This window comes from Pinus tabuliformis, chromosome 1_2 (assembly GCF_031772625.1).
Source record: "Pinus tabuliformis cultivar Carrire ecotype Pingquan chromosome 1_2, CPIR1, whole genome shotgun sequence".
NCBI classification, from domain to species: domain Eukaryota; kingdom Viridiplantae; phylum Streptophyta; class Pinopsida; order Pinales; family Pinaceae; genus Pinus; species Pinus tabuliformis.
This window is the reverse complement of record NC_142298.1, coordinates 945,643,433-945,668,678: the sequence shown is the minus strand read 5'-3', so window position 1 is coordinate 945,668,678 and position 25,246 is coordinate 945,643,433. Positions and strand designations below refer to the sequence as shown.

The window sequence follows — 25,246 nt, the reverse complement described above, 5'->3', positions numbered from 1 at the left end:
TTTACAATGGGCATCCTAGAAAAGGTGAGAGCTAGAGCCTGGATTACTCATCGGGCTCCTCCTCTACGATCCTACACCATCCCATTTCCGGTTCCTGCATGTCTGGCTGCGCATGGTCCTCCATCATGGAGATGAAGGCGCTGGCTGGTTGGGGCTGCTCCTTTTGCATTTTTGAGGTGGGCTTTGGAGAGCTGGGATTATGGACCTCCTCAGAATGTGGAATAGGAGTGCTGGATTCTCCCTCGTGCTGAGCTTCCTCGATGAAGAGAAAAGAGACATGAGCCGTAATTCGAGGGCGCGTTAGAGAACAGTTGAACGAGAAAGTGGCAGAACCAAATGAAGACGAATTGGCCAAGTCAGGAGAATTTGGGTCCAGATAGTTGATAGGGGTCAGAATTCACTCTGTTCCTCGATGAAGAGAAGGAATCCCCAAGGAACCTGAATTTGCAGGGGGGCGAGAGGGGGTTCCTCTTCCAGAGCCTCTGCGACTCAGCATACACTGGCAGGGTCTCGGCATCACGCAATGACGAACACGAACAGCAGCTCCAGAAGCTGAGCTGCCTTGACCAGAAGTAGCACCACAGGGGCTGTTGCTCATCTCTGTGAGAGATTTGCACCGCCAGAGCGTAGCCTTAGGCTCAAATCGAGACCAGCCTTCGACGTCAGACCTTCCCCAGACCCATTCTTTGTCACAGCTCTGAATCTTACCGAACTGAATGAAGCATAGATGCAGATTACTGGCATTGAGTTCACTTAAAACGCAGGTGCCCTTCCCTCGATCCTCACCCGCCATTACTATGGCAATTAAGTTCGCTGCAGACCGATATTCTCCTGAGCAGGCGTGAATGGACAGTGTTGTAGTTCCCATGCCGAACATCCAAGCTCCCGTATTTTTTATCAACCTCGCATTTATGTCTTCCCACCTGAAGTTCTGTCCGGCTCGCATGCTGGACATGTGCCAGCCCCGCTCCGCCCTCCTCCATCCCATCGTGGGTATTGCGCTACAGGTCACCCGCATCCGGGGGTGTGGCTTCTTCTTGAACCAACTGATTACATTCCTGTGTTTTATCATTGTTTGGAATTATGTTTAATGACCCTGTGAGAAAGGCGTGATTGCTATCTACCCCCACATTGGCTAGGATGTCGGCGACTTTGTTGCCATCCCTCTTGACGTGACTGAAGATTATTGCTCTGTTGTTAAGAAGCTCAAGTTCTATAGCTTCTAATCTGGCCTCCAATCTCCAGCTTGTTGCTATCTTGCTTGCATGAGAGCCATTGAGGAGTTGTTTGACCATATTGATAAGGAGCAGAGAATCTCCCTCTACCTCCAGAGGATAGTAGTTGTGTGTTCTTGCTAAGAGGAGACCTTGCCATAAGCCTTCCATTTCCGCCGAGTTGTTGGTGTCCCAACCAATATTTCCAAAGTAAATCTGTTGAGACTTTCCTGCATGATTCCTGAATATTCCACCATAGCCTGCCTTCCCAGGGTTGCCCTTTGAGGCCCCATCAAAATTGAGCTTGAATGTGTGCTCTGGAGGAGCTGTCCAAGAATCTTTGTGTGAATTGAAGGTTCTAGGGGCATTGTTAAGAGAAGCATTAGGGAGTTGCATATTCCAATTTTCCCAAATGGCTCGCTCATTGTCGAGTGAGGGGAGGTCCTCCTTTGTCCATGTATGTATCAGCAGTGTTTCTTTGAGGTTTGTGCAGAATCTGCTCCATATATTCTCTAAAGAAGAGCTTTTATCTTTAAATATACATTTGTTCCTTTCTTTCCAAATTCCCCAAACTAGCAAACCGGGAATTATTTTCCACATATGGTTAAGAATTCCACTCTTGAAAGGTTTCTTTTGCCATAGACGCTTAGTGTTTATGATGTCCTCTGCCATTCTACATCTTTTCTGACATCTGAAGCTCACCTTCTCCCATAACTGATTGGCTATTGCGCAGGAGTCAAACAAATGCTGAAGGGTTTCCTCCTGGGTTCTACAATTGACACACATCGAGGGGCCATGATAATTCCTTTTCCTTAGCCTATCCCATGTTAGGATTTTCTGATGTCCCACCAGCCAAAGAAAAAGAGAAACTTTCGGCCAGATGCCTGAATCCCAAATTTTTCCCCAGAGGAGATCAAGGGGAGTCGGATTGGAGTTGATTAATTTGTAAGCTTCGGAAGTTGTGAAGGTTCCTTTTGGCCTGTATCCCCATCTTAGAATGTCTTTGTCTGCTGAATGTCGTATACGTCGATTTTGGAGCTCCTTTTCCAGACTCTCCCTGAAGGGGCGATCCGTATTCCTTATTATCCTATCACTTTGGATCCATTGCCTGTATCCTTGCTCATTCTCCTGGGTCCAGTGTTGTCTAACTGTTTGCTGCTGTTGCTCCTCCCTAATGTAAGGTGGAAGAGGGTGGAGAGAGCTACTGAGCTTTGGCATTTGGTTCCAGGCGTCAGTCCAGAAGCGTGTTGTTTCGCCATTTCTGACTTCCCAAAAGCTGTGGTGTTGTATCAACATGTAATGTTGCTTGGCCGCATTCCATATGAGGGAGCCTTTTGCATTGGGAATAAGTCTTATAAGCTCCTTTTGAGGCCTGTGATTTGCGTATTTGGCTGTCCAGATTGAGGCCCAGGGTTTATCAGTGTTGGAGAGCCATTGCCACCAGAGTTTGGCACACATTATTGCATTACTTTGATTGGGATCTCGCAATCCAATGCCTCCCTTTTCTTTTGGCATACAAACAGTTGTCCAGTTTACCAGGGCCCATTTACGATTGGTAGCTATGCTCCCCCATAGGAAGTTGCGTTGAAGATCCTTTATTCTTTTTATGACCCATTTGGGCGCTGCAAGAATTGAAAACAGATAGAGCGGCATAGCCTGAAGCACAGCCTTTATGAGCACCACCCGGCTAGCAATGTTAAGAGTTCGATGTGTCCATAGATTTAAACGAGAATCCAGCTTCTCAATTAAGGTGCGCCAGGTGGAATGTTTGATGGCTGAGTCAATGAGGGGGGCTCCAAGATATTTTGAGGGGAGAGAGTCAATGGGGAAACCCAGAATGCGAGCTATTGCCCGCTGCACCACAGGAGCTGTGTGAAAGAAGTAGATATGAGATTTGGCATTGTTAACATTGGTGCCTGAGGCTTCAGAGAAGTCATTGAGAAGAGATTTGAAGAGGGAGGCTTCCTGAACCGAGGGGTATCCAAATAGCATATTATCATCAACAAATTGCTGATGGGTTATGGCTGGGGTTCCATGGATGGAAAGGCCTTTGAGCTGATGGGAGGCAAGGGCAGATTTAATATGCCTTCCTAGTCCTTCGGCCATTAAGACAAAGAGGAATGGGGAAAGAGGGTCGCCTTGCCGAATTCCTCTGGAGGGGCTGAAGGGTTTTGAGGGGATGCCATTTACAAGAATGGAGAAGAAGGAGGAAGATATGAGACTCATAATCCACCGCACCCACATGGGTGAGAAACCATAAGCATTTAACATTTTTTTCATATAAGTCCAACTTAGTTTATCAAATGCTTTTGATAGATCGAGCTTCAGAAGCATACCTGCCTGTTTGTGATGCTTGAGGGTATGGATAACTTCATGCGTGAGGATGATTCCATCGAGGATCTGTCGCCCTTCTACATAGCCGGACTGTTCCGGTGAGATTAATAGAGGCAGAAGAGGTTTTAGCCTGTTTGCAACGACTTTGGATATAACTTTATAAATAACGTTGCATAGTGCTATTGGGCGAAATTTGTTCGGTGTGTTAGATATCTCCTCCTTTGGAATGAGTGCAATGAATGTTGCGTTGAGGGCAGGTAGGAGCCAGTGCAGTGCCCTGGATTCCTCCACAACTTTCCAAACCTCGTCTTTTAACATCTCCCAGAACTTGTGATAGAAGGTGGTTGAAAAACCATCAGGTCCCGGGGCTTTGCCCTCTTTAAGCTGGTGCATGGCTTTGTCCACCTCCTGAGGGAGGATGGGGCGAAGGAGGAGCTCATTATGTTCCTCAGTGATGATTTTTGGAATCTTTCGAATGATTTTTTCAATGGCTGGATTTCTGTTTGCCTTAGGCTCACTGAGCACCTGTTGGAAATGTTGAAGGAATTCCTCCTCAATTTCTTCATGCTTTTCCACTCTTGTCCCTTCCCGATTCTGAATGAAGGAAATGTTGTTGTGCATTCGTCTTTGGACAGTAGTTCTATGGAAGAATTTAGTGTTCCTTTCCCCCTCTTTTAACCATCTTATCCTGGATTTTTGCCTCCATAGAATTTCCTCCTGCTTTCTCCTCTCCTCCAGTTGAGTATTTATGCGTTGCTCCTGTTCTAAGGTCCAATTGGTATGTCCCTTGTCTATGATTTGTTGCTGAAGATCTTCCATTTCCTTGTTTAGAATATTTTGTTCCTTGAAAATGTTTCCAAATGTCTCGTGGTTCCATTTCTTAATTTGGATTTTTAGATGTTTGAGTTTCTGTTGAAATTGGAACATTTTAGATCCTTCCGGAGGGCAGAAGTTACTCCACGTTGTTTTGACGAAGTCCTTGAATGCAGGATGTGTGAGCCAACACTCCTCGAAGCGAAAGGGTCGCTTGATAGTGTTGCCTGGCCTTTGCCATTGGAGAGATATGGGCCAATGGTCAGAGCCTGAGTAGGGGAGAATGGCAGTTGCTATATCCCCGCCGAGATGAACTGAATTATCTGAAATGAGGAATCTATCTAGCTTTGAGGCGATTTGATACTTTCCAGCTCTGCGATTGCTCCACGTATGTATGCCGTTGCAGAATTGTAAGTCGATGAGTGAGTTGTTTTGTATGAAGTTTTTGAAGAAGACATTTTCCTGATCCAGCCTGCTTCGCCCACCCTGTTTTTCCTCCAGCTTGGTAATCATATTGAAATCCCCTCCGATGATCCAAAGAGGATGCGCTCTACTTAAGCTCAGTGCTTCTATTGTATTGAGTAAAGCTATTTTGTTTGCAGCTTCCTGTGGGAAGTAGACATTAGAAAGGTTGCCGTGAATATTAGTACCTATGATGTGGAAGGTAGCTTGTATTATATTGTGGGAGGCATGAAAATCCTGGAGAGCGATCATCTGTGGGTTCCATACTATAGCTAATCCTCCTGATGCTCCTTCTGCGTCTACTGCTACTGATTGGCATCCTGGCCAGGCTCTGGAGAGGATGCTTCCTAGCGTATTGCTATTGCATTTAGTTTCTTGAAGAAAACACATGTGCGGTTTCTCCATCTTTATCATGTTTTTTAGAGTTCTGAGTTTCCCTGGGCTATTGAGCCCCCTTAAATTCCATGATGTGAGTTTCATGATTCACTATTGATGAAGGGTTTATAGTACTTCGTCAATTTTGCATACCTTCCTGAATCCACCAAGATCTTTCCTACTTCAATTGTTCGCTGGAGATCTGTTCTTCTTCCTCTCTTTTTGAAATCTCTTGGGGGGAGGCTTCCATCCCAGGTACTGCTTGGTTGGATGCCTAGTTGTTTCTGCTGATATACCTTCGATAGAACTATTTCTAGCTTGTTGAGTTGCAGTTCTGGGATTTGATCATAGCTTTTCTTTTTGCATGCTTGCTCTAGCTCTAGTAGGTCCAACCCTTCCATGTCAAAATTTTCAGGATCTTCGTCCATGATTTCCGGTTGACTTTTCTCTCCAGTTGTTTCTGCGGGGGAAATGAGATGGTTCAAGGTACCATCTACTTCCATTTCAATCTCTTTTTCTGTACTGTCATTTTGGTTGTCCATGAGGGAGGCCTTTTTGTCCTTTGGGTTACTAGAAACAGGGGTTGAGCTGGAAGGATTGTTGATGTCAGGGGTGGATAGCAGAGTCGCATTTGGCTTTGAGCTTGAGGGTTGTTCTTCTGAAGTATGAGCCAGGATTTGAAAACTGTTACTCGTGGAAGGAGTGGATGCAGAGTTTTGATGTTGTTTCTTCCCAGTTGCAGGCTTTTTGTGAGCTCTTTTTCGGTTATAAACCTTGGTAAAGCCTTCATGGGCTGACTTATCAGAGGGGTCAGAGGGGCTGGATGTAGGGGCTATGACATTTAGCGGAAAATCCCTAAAAAGATGCCCATGAGCATGGCATTTGCGACATCTAAACGGAACATGTTCATAATCTAGAGGTTGAATCCATTCATAGTCGTCATGAGATAAACTTACCGTATCAGGTAGCGCCTTGTCTAGTCGCATGAAGACACAGATGCGGGCGTATGAAGTGTATCTTCGTAGCTTTGTTTCTTCTGCTGCTTTTATGTATTCCCCCAGTCCGCTTCCAATTTTCTTTAGTATTCCTTCATTCCAATATTCTTCGGGAAGTGAGTACATTCTGATCCAGACCGGGGCCCATGTAAGGTCTTCCTTGTCCGGATTGAATCTTGCTATCCATTCTCTCAGGTACAAGCCTGCTGAGTTGAAGAAGTATGGGCCTTGAGTTAGGATTCTGAACTTATCTTCTAAGCAAAAAAAGATAACAGTAAAGAAACCCTTCGGTCCCAGCTGCAGAGTGATGTCACCTTTGGGTTTCCATTTTGCCGAGATCCAGCCGTGCAAAGCTTTTTCGGTTGGCCACATTCCCATGAACTTTCCTATGAGTGCATGATCTGTCATGTACTGTATTCTCTCATTGATTATCTCACTGGGCAGTTCTATCCTGGGTCTTTCCTCTGCTATTGGCTTGCAGGTTTTTGAAGTAACCTTGATTTGTTCCTCTGGCGTGTCTTTTCCTTCTGGATTTGCATCCTTCTTGTCAGTCGGTTTTGCTTTATCTTTCAACTTGTTCTGTTGCAGTGACTTCTCGGTATTCCTGTCTGCGCGGATCGACCCAAATATTATGGATCCCGTGTGCTCTGGCGGCGCGTCGTTTGACTGAGGGGAGGGCTTCGAGGCCCCCCCCTGTGGAGGTTCCATGTGCGTCGTCTTTATTCCTGAGGCTCGTTGTCAGGCGCTGGAGGTCAGACCCTCTCAGGCTGTAGAGCCATCCTTGTGTGCTATGGCGCAGTTTGTCTGACTGAAACCCTAGTTGCAGAGCCGCGTCCCTCTGTCTATCATCTTAATTCATATCCTATGATAACATCTATTCAAATGAACAACAATCTACTATTAACACTAATTCACTCATTCCAATCAAAGTACTACTTAAGTATATCACACGGCTTCACTCTAAATCTAATTGAACAATAGTATGAATCAATATCACAATCCTTTACGATAAATGACGTATTTGAACATTAAATCAATAGGAAAGACTAAATATAAAAACTATAACACAAAGGAGTAGTAGAACTTCTTGTGACTGGGTCCAAAGTTTCCAGAAGCCTCTACTTAATAAGAACTCAAAATCTGAAGATGTATCAAATGCAACCTTCTTTCATTAATTGCAAAGAACAACTGACAAAGTCATTGATATAACAACGTATATGTTTTCAAAAAGAGTAGTTATAGATTATCGAAGTCTGAACTGTATCTAATTTCCTTTCGACCCTATATATAACATAAAAGAGTAACTGGATAAAAGTGAATCCTCAAGATCAGGGGATCCTGAGAATTTCTCAATATATAATCTGATAATGTGATAAAATAACATTGTTCGAGCTGGTCTCCTGCTTCCTTGTCTGCCCAAGATGCTGTCGCTTTTCCCTTTTATGGCCTCGTGTTGTTTTGTCAACTGAATGCCTTTTTCCCACTCCGCACCTCTGTACATAAAGATAGCAAAGAATAAATTTCTTGTACTAGATTTGCCTATTCTATCACCAAATAGTTTCATCCAACTTTAGCCGATATTTTCCTCATTTTAATCTATAAACACATATAATCGTATAAGGATGAATGACAAATGAAGCATTTTACGAAGAGAAATCATACCTTTTTCTTGTCCCAACAGGGAGCTCCAACCCCTAGCTCTTGTACTGGTCGATATGTTTAGCAATACATAGGAGCCAACCTATAGAAGGCTATGACTTTCTCTCTTCCTCCATGGACCACGTTTCATAAATTTTCAGACTGGATACTCCTAGAACACAACACCACAATTTGAAGGCCACATTTCATCAAATTTTCATACTGGACCCATCAACAACATTGAAGCTCAAAATCAATCACCACTACTATACAACCAATCACTGAAAAACCTGTCATCAATAAATCAAATCACAATCAATCAATTTGGACATTCAGAACACTATCACCAGAACACAGAGTAGAACCCAGAATTCTGCATCAATGACCATAACCAACTGCGACTTCAAATATCATATTTCATAATGTATACCCTACTTTTATGTGCTGAACTAGCATGTATACGTCCTTTTACCAAAGCGAACCAACGTACATATATGCAAATGCTAACTTAAAACATCACAACTATTCTAGACTTCAGTCATACCTAGATCAAAACATTTATAGTGTAAATCATGTGTTAACATTCAAATCTAGACTATCCATGATCAAACCATATAATAATAATTCATTTTAGGTCTCATGATCCTGATCCATCATTAGATCTGATCCCCCATCAACTGCTAAGTTTCATCCTTAGTTGAGATCAAGCAAAGCACCATAAACCCATAACATGCATATTTTATTTTGATCTCACTCTTCATGAGATATTCATTGCTTGCACACCTTGGAGTAATGATCTTCTCCTCCTTATATAGCTTTAGGCCCTTTGTCGATACCTTGGACCAAAACCACTTAGGACAAAATACCTAGGTTCAATACCTCAGACCAAATACCTCGGACCAAATACCTTGGACCAATACCTTGGACCTAAAATACCTTGGACCAAATACCTCAGACCAAAACCTTGGTTTTCCAACATGTACGCTCTTTTCCTCCTGTGGGAGTGCAAGTATACATATACGCTCTTTTTGTTATGTGTGCCCATGTGTATACGCTACTTTGACAAAGTGAAACAGCATATACCTATCTTTCTTCAACCTCTGGAGTCTGATCTATAATCCTTTGTTGTTAACCTCTTGCACTATGAACTACCATCTGTGTGAGTTCCATCAAGGACAACACCTGTATCATAATGCCAACAATATCCCCCTTTGGACTTGATGGCAACAACAACACCAAGACACTCTCCCCCTTTGACATCAAGGGCAAAGGGCGGACCACGATATTCTCACCTTTGATATACATTATGTTTTCCATGCTCCCCCTGAGTACATGTTGAATTCTTTGATTAAGCTCCCCCTTTGTACATGCTGAGATGCACTAAACCGTCCTTGCTCCGCCTGAGCACATGAAGAGTCTGCAAAAAATATTTTTCAAAAGAATAACATGACTCTATAACTCAACTAATTGTGTATGACCTTCCTATCACCAATGACTTATACATACATCAATCTCCCAACCAAGTGGGGATACACCAATTTTGACTCATCCACCCAACCAAGTGGGGATATACCAAATGTTTATACATGACTGAAATAGAAATTATTACATCATCCTTCCGATGCATAGTGGGGTTACAAATTAGATATTTTCATGACCTTTACATCAAAGGATATACATGACATTTATAACAAGGACCAACAATCTAAACAAGACCATGATAGTCATCAACAACTATCATACATCATATATGAACTGCACCATCGACATCTTCCAGTAGCATCAATATCAACAACCTATATATGTCCATCATAAAATAAGCCACCTGAATCAAAACAACTATGTGGATCAAGCAATATAAGAATCTTCATGTACCAAGATCTTCTAACATAACGCCAACAATGCATTATTAGAAGCATATGCTCCCCCTGAACCTATGCCAACTGTTCATTGTCAGATCTGATCATTGCAAATATTAGTAAGAATCATCAAGGCATCATCATCAATCAAATATACATCAACTTTTTAACAACTTATCAACACCAACACAATTCCATATATCATCAGCTGATTGTAAGCATATCAGATAATTGATTGAACCATATCAAACCCCTTTTCCTGAGTTTGTTCCACTTCTTTTTCCTCAAACCAACCTATACACGACTGTGCATCTTCGAACTCGCGTATATATAGAACTTGTCTTCATGAAACTTACATATGAGATTTAGAACTTTGAAGTTTCACACTTTCAGCTCCCCCTAAGTCTGTTATGTCTGTACATTGTGCTATGCCACATATTTCTGACTGTACTTCCTTCTTCTTCCATATGTTCGAGTGTGATGATGTTTTCTCCTTTTGGTAAGGTGCTTGAAATGTTCTCCTACATTCCTTTGCTATATGTCCAAACTTGTTACATGCATACCATCTTACATGTTTCATATTCCTTCTATACCAGTCAATGGATTTGTGACCAAACATATTGCAAGAAAAACAATATCCCTTAAAGTACCCGAAAGCTGATGATCTTTCTGTGTGACTGTCTTGAACCATTCTACTTCTACATCTCGCTGGAACATGTCCAAAATTATGACATATAAAACATTCAACATTATTCATCAGAGGAAATAACCGACTATCACTTCCACAGTTAGGAGTAAAAGATTTTCTTTGAAGAATTTCTTTCCTTGGTTGTTGATGGGGTTGACCTCTCATCTCCTTGTTGAGCATTTCAGATTTTGCATTAGAGTTCCTTGCCTCATCTTGTGAGCTAGATTCACCTTCAACAGATTCATGAAAACCAAGACCAGTTTTGATGGTAGGAGACCTTTGATTACTAAGAATATTATCCAAAGTCTTAGTACTGTCCTGAAATTGTAACAGTTTATCCTTTTCTTCTAATTTACCTTTTAAGATATTTACCTCAACCTGATATTGCTCTTCCTTTTCTAGATATTTCTTCTTCAAAATTCCTTTAGCATTTCTTCCTTCTTCCACTTATTGCCTTAATTTGAGAATCTCATTTTCTTGTTCTTCATCTGCTTGAGGTAGTTCTTCATTCTGCTTATTTTCAAGATCTTCTTTTAGAGAGAGGATCTTAGCTTCAAGACTTTCATAGTAACTGGATCTATCTTTCTTAATGATGTCATTTCATCCTGCAGCTTTTGACATTGGTCTTCCTTTTCTTTCTAATGAGATTTTAATCTGGTAACTTCTTCTTTGAAGGCACACTCCCTTTTGTTAAATAGATCTTGTTGATCTCTGATTTTATCTACGAATATTTTAACTTCTGCCTCTATGTTTCTTTCACTATCACTTCCAATATCTTCAATATTGAATGAACAAAGAAAAATATCACTAGAGGACCAAAAATTTGTACCTGATGCTTCATTTTCTTGTTCATCTTAAATCTGAGGCGATTCTGAATCTAAATACTTGCTTCCACCTAACAGCCAATTGTCTCTCCTACTGTCACTGTTCCTTTGAGATGTCTTCTTTTTCTGAGGCGCTTTCTTCTTTAGCTTCTTTCCCATTATTTCTATGGATATCCTTCAAGCGATCAAGCTTCTGCCAAAGGACTTGCTCTGATACCAATTGTTGGAAATAATATTGAGGGGGGGGGTGAATCAGTATTATCAAATCAATAAAATTTTCATTTCATACTCAGATTTTTATACGCTACTTCAGTGAAGGTAACTTGCGTGTACACGCAATTTTATTTAAAGCAACCAACGCATATCCAACAAACTTATGATTCAGTTAATTCATCATATGTTGATCTTTAATCAGTGCATCAATACTTCATTAACCATATAAATAGTAACCATGTGCAGTAATAAAAAAATAAACCATTACACGTAAGCAACACACATCAACACTAAGATTTAATGTGGAAACCCAATGCAGGACAAAAACCACCTGCTGCTGTCTTCTTTTAATATAAGAAAAACCTATTTACAATCTTGTACTGGTGTAGACTCATACCAGTATGCAAGCACCCACCTGCAAAAGGCTACAACCTTCTCTCGTTTTCTAGCTTCTACTGGAAGGGAGCTACAACCCCCTATATCTTGTACTAGCCGATCCGTTTATTAGTATGTAGGCACCAACCTACAGAAGGCTCAAACCTTCACTCGTTTTCCAGCTGCTACTAGAAGGGATCTCCAACCCCCTAGCTGCTGTACTAGCCGATCCATTTACTAGTATGTAGGCGCCGGCCTACAAAAGTCTCCAACCTTCACTCATTTTCCAGCTGCTACTGGAAGGGAGTTCCAACCCCCTAGCTCTTGTACTAGCCGATCCATTTACTAGTATGTAGGCACCAAGCCTACAAAAGGCTCTAACCTTCACTTGTTTTCCAGCTACTACTGGAAGGGAGCTCCAACCCCCTGGCTCTTGTACTGGTCGATATGTTTACCAGTACATAGGAGCCAACCTACAGAAGGCTACAACCTTCTCTCTTCCTCCACGGACCACGTTTCATAAATTTTCATATTGGATACTCTCTGAACACAACACCATAATCTGAAGGTCATGTTTCACCAAATTTTCATATTGGACCCATCAGAAACATTGAAGCTCAAAATAAATCACCACTGCAATACAACAAATCACTGAAAAACTCGTCATCACTAAATCAAATCACAATTAATCAATCTGAACATTTAGAACATTATCACCAGAACATAGTCACCAGAACACAGACCAGAACCCAGAATTCTGCATCAACAACCATAAACAACTGCAACTTCAAATATCATATTTCATAATGTATACCCTACTTTGATGTGTCGAACGAGTGTGTATACGCACTTTTACCAAAACGAACCAGCATACAAATCTGCAAATGCTAACTTAAAACATCACAACTATTCCAAACTTCAGTCATACCCAGATCAAAACATTTACAATGTAAATAACGCGTTAGCATTCAGATCTAGACTATCCATGATAAAACCATATAATAATAATAATTCATTTTAGGTCTCATGATCCTGATCCATCATTAGATCTCATCCCCCATCAACCGCAAAGGTTCATCCTTAGTTCAAATCAAGAAAAGCACCATAAACCCATAACATGCATATTTGCTTTTGATCTCACTCTTCATCAGATATTCATTGCTTGCAGACCTTGACCTAATGATGTTCTCCTCCTTATATAGCTTTAGGCCCTTTGTCAATACCTTGAACCAAAACCACTTAGGACCAATACCTTGGACCAAATACCTCGGACCAAAACCTTGGTTTTTCCAACATGTACGCTCTTTTCCTCCTGTGGGAGTGCATGTATACGTATACTCTCTTTTTGTTCTGTGTGCCCGCGTGTATACGCTACCTTAACAAAGTGAACCAGCGTATACCTCTCTTTCTTCAATATCTGGAGTCTGTAATGTAATCCTTTGCTGTTAACCTCTTGCACTATGAACTGTCATCTGTCTGAGTTGCCATCAAGGACAACACCTGTATCATAATGCCAACACTAAGTTTTTCCACACTGATATGACTTCCCTGTGGTTAACAAGGATTTTAATTTTAATTTTAATTTTGTACTTCATGGAGGGTCCCTGCGATAATGCTTATACTCCCGGCTCTTCTTGCACCCATGGATGCAGGTATGACGACGCTTATAACATAGTTACCGATCAAACAAGAAAGTGAATTGATACCCGTTTTTTTGAGGTAGAAAAAACCCAATTGTGAAAAGTGGTGATGCCAGAATACACTTTTTTTTTTAGCATATTTTTGGCACTTTAAATTTGTTATGTATCAAGTATGATTTTTTTTAATTTTTTTTTCGATATTAGTGATTTTCATGCTGATTTTGAAAAGTTTTGATGTAGCATCAACACATTTTTTTAAATGTTAGTGATTTTCATGCTGATTTTGAAAATTGTTGATGTAGCATCAACACATTTTTTTAGAGGGCTTATTTTTGACACTTAATTTTTTTTATGTATCAAGTGTGAATATTTATTTTTTGTTAGTGATTTTCATCTTGATTTTGAAAGGGGTTGATGAGCATCAACCATTTTTGTTTAGAGGGCTTAGTTTTTACACTTTAAATTTTCTAATGAATTAAGTGTGAATATTTTTTTTTAAATGTTGGTGATTTTCATGTTAGTAATAAACAATAAAAAAAATAATAAAATCATGACAAAAAAATCAAATACAAAAAAAGTATATTAAAAAAAAAAAACAAAGAACAAAAAGCCTATAAAAATGTAAAGAAAACATAAAACAACAAAATAAAACATAAAGCATGACCAAAAAAAAAAAAAAAAACAGGTTAGTAATAAAAAATTGTCACTCGTTCTAATTTTTATTACTATTTCCTTATCAAAATTTTATTAATATTATTAATCCTATTTGTTACTAAGTTTCTACCTTTACCATATAAATAAAATAAAAATAAAAATAAAAATAAAAATTAATTTTAGCCAATACTCATAAATAGTTTATTAAATTTTGAATAATATAACACTTATTCACAGAGATTATCCTGATTATACACTATTTGCGGAATGCATGCATAATACATAACCTCCTCTACCATTGATCATCAATTTGCAGAATTCAGAAATAATCGCATGCGCACATTGAAACATCAATCACACATATCAACACAGTATATCACGGGGAAAGCATACAGCTAAAAACCCCCAATTATCTGTATATTATATTGATTGAAAACATGTAACAATACATAGTACAATACTCCTCGCAAGTACTCAGTACTATCTCCACCTGTTACACACAAACTAGCTCAGATTTGAATCAATCACAGGTTCAAATCTCCTCCAATGCTTGCCTGCCTCCACTGCGATCCTGCATGAGAATGGATGAGTATGGCTGATCCAAACTCGTATTTCCTTAGATGAACCACACAATACTCATTGGAAATACTCAATCGATTGATTGTGCAAATCTCATGCACAACTATAGTCACAACTAACAACTGTCTTGCCCTTTCACTCACCTCTAACACTTGTCTCCATTAAATTGTCCATGCATTGAGTTAACTGATGTATTCTTTAGTTGATTTATGAGTTAATAATTAGTGAATTAATTAATAATTAATTCACATCACTCATCACTAGTGTATTCTTCAGTTAGACTAAATACAACTAGTTCAACCAAGTCAAACTGAACACAACTCTATCAACTCCTCAATCAACTCCACCAAACTCAACCACATGAGTTCTAACTGAAGTCCATCATGCAATAGCTCAACTGACCCACAAGAAAAGCGTATTTCCTTCTGACAACTGCATGTGCCACATCTGTAGCTCAAACTGAAGTGCTCCAAGAGGATAAGATAATGTTTATAGTCCAAATATTATTATGAGCTAATAATATTCGACTATTCTATTTTTAGCTTGGCAGTCTAAAAATAGACTCCGCCCATATGTCTAAAAATAGAAGTCCATCTATTTTTACCAACATGACCAATCGTCCACAAATAGAATCCTGTAACTCATAGACCATGATCCATATGTCTAAAAATAGACATAGTCTAAAAATAGACTTTGCGCTAAAAATAGCCTGCGGGCCCACTTAGTGAAGGCGACTCCTTTCCACTAAGCTCCATCATCTTGTTTCATTCTCAACACTCCCTCTCAACAAGATATGGATTATCAGCAACCCCTATCCTGTGTCGGTGGTACTTGAATTTGCTCCTGGTGAGCGCCTTCGTCAAGATATCAGCATCCTGATCCTGCATTGGAATGTATGAAAGTAACATGATTCTCCGCTGCACACAATCTCTGATATGATGGTACCTGATGTCAATGTGCTTGGATCTATTATGAAATACTGGATTAGCCGAGAGTTTAATGCAACTCTGGTTATCACAACAAATCACAGTAGGCTCCAAGTATGAACCAAACAACCCGACCAGGATCTTCCTCATCCATATAGCCTCGCATGCAGGTAAACTTTCTGCCATATACTCGGCCTCTGCTGAACTGAGTGCCACGGATCTCTACTTCCTGCTGTACCAAGAAACTGCTGTCGACTCGATACTGAAGACCCCTCCAGATATTCTCTTTCTGTCCGTTGGGCTCCCTGCCCAATCTGCATCCGTGAAGCCACATAGCTTCACCTCATCCTCCTGTCTGTACCACAATCCATATCCCGATGTGCCTCTGAAATAACGCAATACATGCTTTCCTGCCTTCCAGAAGAGCTTGGTAGGCTTAACCATAGCTTGTGAAAGCTGGTTAACAACATAGCATATATCGGGTCGTGTATTGACCAGATACATAAGCGACCCCACCAACTGTCGATAAATAGTGGCATCCACTACCTCCACTGAGGTAGCATCCTCCTTCCTCCAACCTCCAGGAAGAGGAGTATCAACAGGCTTACAGCCATGCATGTTGAACTTCTCCAATATCTCCCGAGCATACTTACCCTGAGAAACAAATAGTCCATCACTGCGCTGCCAAATTTCCAATCCCAGGAAATAATGAAGGAGGCCCAAGTCCTTCATCTCAAACTCCTTAGCAAGATCATCCTTGCATGAAAGTATCAACAGCTAATCACTTGTTAGAATCAAATCATCTACATAAAGTACAATGATAAGCAACTTACCCTCCACCACAATCTAGTATGGGTTAGGATCTGCCTCACTCTTGGAGAATCCAAGTCCAGTGAAATAACTGTCTATCTGTGTGTACCAAGCATGTGGTGCTTGTTTCAACCCATACAATGCTCTCTTGAGCCTGCACACATGCGACTCGCTGCTGAAGATCTCAAAACCTTCGGGCTGCTCTCTGTACACCTCCTCCTCAATGACTCCGTTGAGGAATGCAGTCTTCACATCCATCTGATGGATGTGCCACCCCATCTGCGCTGAGAGAGCAAGAATCGTCCATATGGAAGAATACCTTGCGACAGGTGCAAAGGTCTCCTCATAATCAATCCCCTCTATCTGTGAAAACCCTCGGGCAACAAATCTTGCCTTGTACTTCTCCACACTCCCGTGAGCTGCCTGCTTCACTTTGTAGATCCATCTCGAACCCACCACTGATTTCCCTTCCGGTCTTGGGACAATCTCCCATGCACTGTTTCTGACAATCGAATCATACTCTTCAACCATGGCATCTACCCATGCGGGGTCCTCCACAGCTTCCTCGAAAGAGGATGGCTCAGTCACGACACATTTTCTCACAAGAGCCATGTATCCAGTGTACCGATCAGGTGACTGTCTCTGTCTGCATTGAGCTGTAGGTGGTCCTACAACCTTCTCTGCATCTTGAGCCAGTCGCTCAGCTTCTGTAATGCGCTTTTGCCCTCTGTTGGTTGGCGCTGCATGAGTGGTCTCTTCCACTCCATGAACTTTGTCATGTGGCTGATCCATGTCCTGAAGCTCATCCTTAGGAACTAATAGCTCCTCATCTGCATGCAAGTGTGGCTCCCTCTCAAGAAAACACTTCATGGCTTTCTCCTCCTAAAATTTTATATCCCGTCGCACAACAGTCTTGTGATTGTCTGGCAAATACACACGATAGTTGTGGGGCGTATCAATGTACCCCACAAATATCCCAACCTCTGCAGTCGGCTCCAGCTTCTTCCTGGCATCCTTCGTCACATGCATGTAAACGTTCAAACCAAAAATCCTCAAATGAGAAATATTAGGCCTCTTACCAGAATAAGCCTCCTCGGGTGTACTCATGCCAAGTATACTATGAGGACAACGGTTCTACACATATACTACAGTATTGCATGCTTCTGCCCACAAGTGAAGGGGTAAGCCCCGATCATGCAACATCACTCGTGCAGCACCCACTAACGTTCTGTTCTTCCGCTTAGCAACCCTGTTCTGCTGTGGGTTATGGGGAGCTATGAGCTCTCTTCAAATCCCTTCTGCGCCGCAGAAGTCCTTGAACTTTCCAGAGATGTATTCACCACCATTGTCACTCCTAAGAGCCTTCACCTTCTTCCCTGATTCCTTCTCGACCAGTGCTTTGAACTCACAGAACTTTGAGTATGTCTCGCTCTTCTTCTGCATGAAGAAGATCTAGCAATTTCGAGAGAAATCATCAACAAAGATCACATAGTACCTGTGCTTTGCTTTCGAAGCTACTGAGAAAGGTCCACACACGTCTATGTGAATTCTCTCAAGGATCTTCGTGGCATGACTATCCTTCTCGTGAAAGGCGGCTTTCACAAATTTTCCCAAGGTACACCCCTTGCACTGATCTGACTGCGCAAGAGTGCCTTTAGGAAGCCCTGTAGTAATCTGTTGCAGTATCTTCAAGGCTCCATGATGAAGGTGGCCCAATCTCCTGTGCCACAGCTCGCCATCATCCCGGCTCACCAATCCTTCTGCCTTGCATGCCATTGCTGCGAAGCCATCTACATGCAACTGATAAAGGTTCCTGACTCGAACCCCTATCTTCCGGGTTTCTCCAGTTGTCTTACTGCGCAGGAAAGCCTTTCCCTCACTGAAAACAACATCATATCCCTTGTCTTCTAACATCGCCACAGAGATAAGATTCTTCTTCAATCCTGGAACATGCATCACTTCCTTCAATACGAAGGGTTTACTAGACTCCCTCTGAAAGGAAATGGTACCGATACCGGTCGCACTGTATCTACCATCATCACCCATCTCGATGTGCACTCCAAGATCTTTCTCCTCTAGATCAGAAAACAAATCTTGATCTCCTGTCATGTGAAAAGACGCACCACTGTCCAAGAACCATACCGATCCCATCAAACTTGATACCATGCATGCGATCAATGAAAATTAAAGCTCAAACTGCGAGGATAAGGCCTCTCCCGTTGCGGATCCAGCAGCTTGCTTATTTTTCTTCTTCTGCAGACAATTTGTGGCATAGTGTCCGTGCTGGTGACAGTGAAAGCACTTCACCTTGGACATGTCCTGCTTCTTGCCTTTCGCACCGGAATGAGAACCTTTCTTGTTCTTCCCCTTCTTTGCTTTGGCAACCAAAGCGCAAATTTCTTCATCAGTTGCCTTTGATGAAGATCCGTCCCTGGTATTCTGCCTGATCTCCTCCTGCACAAGATCTGACCAAAGTCTCTCCCACCCTAGCAATTTCTCTCGACCATTGACAAAGTCCTGATAGGAATGCCAACTCTTCTAAAGACCAAGGAGAGCCAAGCTCACCAAGTCCTCATCATCGACAATCACCCCCACACTTCCCAGCTCATCCCTGCACTGAGTGAACTTCGTGAGATACTTGGGCATACTGTCTCCCTTCTCGCACTTAATGTTTCTGAGTTTATCCTTGAGCGCCAACTTCCTCTGGTCGCTCTTGCTTTGGAATAGATCTGTCAACGCTTTCCACATCAAGTATGGAGAAGCCTTTCCATGCAGGCCGGACACAATGTGATCCTTCACACCCTCCAACAGAATCCTTCGACACTTTGCTGTCTTCTTTTGCCAAGCATCAACTTGAGAAGTATCAGTAGGCTTTGGGACCTCAGCCTCTATGAACTCCTTCAGCCCATTGTCATCTAACACTGCCTCCATCCTGTCTTTCCATGCAATATAATTCGAGCTGCCCTCAAGAGCATACTCTAATCACAATCCGTTGAAAGACATTGCAACTTTAACACCAAGAAAACACTGTAGCAAATTTGAATTCCACCAGCTCAAAACTCAACCGCTTCTGATCTAAAATTCGTGAGAACAAAGTATTTCTCATACAGAGATTGACTGTATGGGCTTTTACCGGATATCTCACCTTCTAAAAGAAGGATGAATCTAGAGGCTACCTGGCCCGATTACAGACTCTGCCTGAAGAAATAAAATGTAATCACTTTCTGAATAATAGATCTGATGATCAACTCTGCTTTGATACCATGTAGAAATTTTGAATAATATAACACTTATTCACAGAGATTATCCTGATTATACACTATTTGCGGAATTCATGCATAATACATAACCTCCTCTACCATTGATCATCAATTTACAGAATTCAGAAACAATCGCGTGCGCACATTGAAACATCAATCACACATATCAACACAGTATATCGCGGGGAAAGAATACAGTTGAAAACCCCCAACTATCTGTATATTATATTGATTGAGAACATGTAACAATACATAGTACAATACTCTTCGCAAGTACTCAGTACTATCTCCACCTGTTACACACAAACTAGCTCAGATCTGAATCAATCACAGGTTCAAATCTCCTCCACTGCTTGCCTGCCTCCATTGCGCAATCCCACATGAGAATGGATGAGTATGGCTGATCCAAACTCGTATTTCCTTAGCTGAACCACACAATCCTCATTGGCAATACTCAATCCATTGATTGTGCAAATCTCACGCACAACTATAGTCACAACTGACAGCTGTCTTGCCCTTTCACTCACCTCTAACACTTGTCTCCACGGAACTGTCCATGCACGGAGTTAACTGATGTATTCTTTAGTTGATTTATGAGTTAATAATTAGTGAATTAATTAATAATTAATTCACATCACTCATCACTAGTGTATTCTGCAGTTAGACTAAATACAACTAGTTCAACCAAGTCAAACTAAACATAACTCCATCAACTCCTCAATCAACTCCACCAAACTCAACCACATGAGTTCTAACTGAAGTCCATCATGCAATAGCTCAACTAACCCACAAGAAAAGCGTATTTCCTTCTGACAGCTGCATGTGCCACAGCTATAGCTCAAACTGAAGTGCTCCAAGAGGATAAGATAATGTTTATAGTCCAAATATTATTATGAGCTAATAATATTCAACTGTTCTATTTTTAGTCTGGCAGTCTAAAAATAGACTCCGCCCATATGTCTAAAAATAGAAGTCCATCTATTTTTACCAACATGACCAATCATCCACAAATAACATCCTGCAACTCATAAACCATGATCCATATGTCTAAAAATAGACTTTGTGCCAAAAATAGCCCGCGGGCCCACTTAGTGAAGGCGACTCCTTTCTACTAAGCTCCATCATCTTGTTGCATTCTCAACAACTAAAAACCCTTTACTTATCCCTAGGGATTTAAACGATTAAAATAAATAAATAAATAAAATTATTTCTAATATATAAACCCCCCTTTACTCATCCCTAGTGATTCAATTGATTAAATAAATTAGAATTAGGTAATTTAATATATATATAAAATAAAATAGTATAACATTCTATTATATAAACCACCACAGCCCCCCCCTTTTTACTTATCCCTAGTGGTTATAAAATTAAATAAATTATAAATTAATTTATTAACCTAAGAAAAATATATTAATAAAATAAAATAGAATAACTAATATATTACAATTAGTTAATTATTCTATTACTATAAGTTATTACCTTTGACTTATTAATATTTTAATATTATTATTTAATCTAGCCGTTTTAGATAGCCGTTGATGGTCAACCTAGTCAACCTAGCCGTTTGGATGATCTGCTCTCCCTATATAATTGGCAGCCATGATCTGACTCCTCAACTTGTCCTGACGATGAACCACACTAGTTGGTTCGAAACGCATCGACAAAGGTTTTCTACATGTGATTTACGCCAAAACTCTTCTTAATAAAAAAAATTAACTCGTAAAAACAAAAAAAAATGAATAAAAAATTAATGGAAAAAACAAAAAACAAAAAACAAACAAATAAATAAATGAATTTTAAAAAAAATAAAATTGAATGAAAAACAAATTGATCCACAACAAAGAATAAATCTAAAAACATTTCTTTTTAAATTAAAATAATAATAATAATAAAAAAAACCTCATTACAAAAAAAATAAAATCTTAAAATAATTACCAAAAAAATTAAAATAAAAAAAAAATTAAGAAAAAAAGAATTAAATTAAAAACAAAATATTTAAAATAAAAAATAAAAATATTTAAATAAACAAAATAAAAAATAAAAAATAAAATAAAATAAAAATTTAAGAATACTTTTTAAAAAATTAAAATTATAAAAATAAAGAAATAACATTAAAAAATAACAAAAAAATAAAATTAAAATTAAGTTATAAAAATTAAAAAACAAAGTTAAAAAAAAAATGAAAACAATTAAAAAATAATTAAAAATAAAAACAAATTAAAAAAAACAATTTAAACAAAAAAAAACAATTAAAAAAACAACAACTATTTTTTTTAATCAATTAAAATAAATAATTTAAAAAAATATATAAAATAAAAACAATTAAGAAATAAAAAATTAAAAATTAAAAAATAAAAAATAAAAAATAAAAAACAATTAAAAAAAATAAAAAATAAAAATGTAAAAAAAGTAAAAAAAGAATTAAAAAAATAAATAAAAAATAAGCAATTTAAAAATAAACAATTAAAAAAACTATATATATATATATATATATATATATATATATATATATATATATCTATATATATATATAGATAACAAAAAATAATATTAAAAAAATAATGAAAAAAAAAAATTAAAACATAACCCCTACCTGACCCCCACCCAATCCAACCCTCCTCCCTCACCCTCGTCCCTACCCTACCCGACCCACCCCTTTCCCTCACCCCAGCTCTCCCCCTCACACCCCCGTACCCTCTCCGCCCCTCTGCCAGCCAACCCCCACCCTACCGCACCCCTGTCCCCTCCCTCACCCTCATCACTCCCCTCCCCTCTCCACTCCCCCACCCGACACATACCCCACCCCCCCACCTCAGCCCCCACCTCCCCCCCTTAACCCTCTCCCCTCCCCGCCTTAGCCCCGTCCCCGACCCGACGGCATATATTAAGGGCATGCGAATTCCATCGATGCTCAGGAGAATCTCTCCATTGATGAGTGCCTCGATGATCCTAATCTCCACATCCTCAAATGTGTTTATTAGAATTCCATCTGCTTTAAACAAGAGGTATGAATTGTGAAGGAAAAGGTGATAAAGCGGATCAGACTTTTCTTGCATTGGGTCAGGGAAATCTATTGCAAGTAAGGATGGAAATCTAGGTACCTTAACAGAACCGTCCAAATCCTTCAAAGATTCCTTCATCGCAGCCTCCCCCGCCCACCTGGGCCCCTAGCCAGTGGCCAAGAGGCCGCAGGGCGATTCTGGGAATTGGCTTGCGGCCTTTTGGCCGCTAGCTGGGGGCCCGGGTGGGCAAGGGAGGCTGCAATGAAGGAATCTTTGAAGGATTTGGACAGTTCTGTTAAGGTACCTGCATTTCCATCCTTACCTGTAGTAGATTTCCCTGACCCAATGCAAGACAAGTCTAATCCACTTTATCACCTTTTCATCCGCAATTCATATCGCCCGTTTAAAACTAACGAAATTCTGATAAACACATTTCAGGATGTGGAGAGCAGGATCATCGAGGCACTCGTAAATGGAGAGATTCTCCCACGCGTCGATGGAATTCACATGCCCTCAATATATGCCGTCAAGCCACTCATTTCTCCCTCGAAACTTGTTCTCGATGATCCTAGTGGTTCCTTGCAATGGCTGGATAACCAGCCGACGTCTTTGGTTATCTTCGTTTCCTTCGGAAGTGTGAATTTTCTTTTGAGGGAGCAGATCATGGAGCTTGCTTTGGGACTGGAAGGAACCAAGCATCGTTTCCTATGGGTTCTTCGCGGTCCTCCTTCCAATCTAGATGTATCTGTGTTGCTCCCCTGGGGTTTCGAAAAGTGGACCAAAGATTGAAGTCTTGTGGTTACCTCATGGGCTCCGCAAGTTGCCATCCTTGCACACCCGTCCACAGGAGGGTTTGTGAGTCACTGCGGTTGGAACTCAGTGCTAGAGAGCATTTGGTTTGGAGTTCCCATTATCGCTTGGCCCCTCCAAGGGGACCAAAAGCCCATCGGTTACTTTCTGGTGAATGATATTAAAATGGCAGTGGGATTGCAGAAGCGAAAAGATGGGATTGTAACGAAAGAGGAAGTGGAGAAAGCGGTGAGAGAATTGATGGAAGGAGAGGAGGGGAAGAAGAGGAGGGAGAGAGCGAAAGAGTTGAAGGAGAGTGCGAAAGCAGCTCTGGCAGAGGGTGGAAGTTCATCCCAGGCTGTGGCAGAGGTGGTGGCTCTCTGGAAGTGAAATTCGTGCACCCTCCCCCACTCGCCCAGGCCCTGAGCCAGTGGACAAGAGGCCGCAGGCCAATTCCCGGAATTGGCTTGTGGCCACTTGGTCATTGGCTGGAGGCTTGAGTGGGGCGGAGGGGGGTAACGGGTGGAGCGGGGGGCCGAGGGGGGTGGGGGGGGGGTGGTGGGGTGTGGGTTGGGTGGGAGAGGGGAGAGGGGAGGGGAGGGGAGTGGAGGGACGAGGGTGACGGAGGGGACATGAGTGGGTTGGGATGGGGCTTGGGTGTGGGAGGAGAGGAGAGGGGACGGGGGGTAAGCAGGGGAGGGGGGTGAGGGAGAGGGGTGGGGTGAGGGAGAGGGAGAGGGGTGGGGTGGGGGAGGGCGAGGGGAGGGACAATGGTGGGGGAGGGGAATTGGGTCAGGTGGGGAGGGGTTTGGGTTGGATGGGGGGTTATGTTTTAATAAATATTTTTATGTTATATATATTTTTTAAATTCTTTTTTTTTTTAAATGTTTTTTAATTTTATTTTTTTGTTTTTAATGTTTGTTTTTAATTTTTAAATTTAAATTTTTTTAATTTCAATTTAAGTTTGTTTTATATATATATATATATCTATTTTAATTTTTAAATTTAAATATTTTAAATTTTAAATTTTTTTATAATTTAAATTTTAAAATATATATATATATATATATATATATATATATATATAATATATATATAATTTTAAATTTATTTTTTTAATTGTTTTGTTTTTATTTTTATTTTTTTTGTTTATTTTTAATATTTTTATATTTTTAATATTTTTTATTATTTAAGATTTTCATTTTTACAAGCTAATTTTTATTTTTTATTTACTTTTTTTATGGTTTCTTTTTTTATATTTTATGAAATTTAATTTACTTTTTGTCATGAATCGTCCCCTTGTCACCCGTGGCTAGTTGGGCCTCAGTGTCCCCGCGGATTTTTTTGTTTAGTTTTTATTTTTTTTTAATGTTGTATTTTATTTTTGTAATTTTTTTTTTTTTTTTTAATTTTACATGGTATGGCTAATTTTTTGTTACATTTTATAGTTTTTTTTTTATGTCATTACTATATATTTTTTATATTTGATTTTTTTTTCATGTTTTTTTTTTTTATGTTTTATTAATTTTTTTTCAATATTTGAATTTTTGTTTTCTTATATATATATATATATATATATATATATATATATATATATATATATATATATATATATAGGGTATGTGTCGATGCTTGTCTAGCAACTTGATCACATTATGTGTAATTTGATCGTTGCTTTTAAATTTTTTCGTTATAATGAATCGAGTATGCCCCATAATGTGTTAATTTCATGGTTAGTCTTTAAGTTTTCATTACAATGGAATGAGCTCACCTGCACTGCGTGTCAATTTGAT

At 40.1% G+C, this 25,246-nt stretch overlaps 1 protein-coding gene across 1 annotated transcript; it reads left to right on the top strand.

The window, feature by feature from the left end:
- The first annotated feature begins 22,925 nt into the window (after positions 1-22,925).
- LOC149209067 (UDP-glycosyltransferase 1-like) lies at positions 22,926-23,453 on the top strand. Its single transcript, XM_089398507.1, has one exon. The coding sequence runs from the start codon at positions 22,926-22,928 to the stop codon at positions 23,451-23,453; it is 528 nt and encodes a 175-aa protein (XP_089254633.1).
- Positions 23,454-25,246: the final 1,793 nt, after the last annotated feature.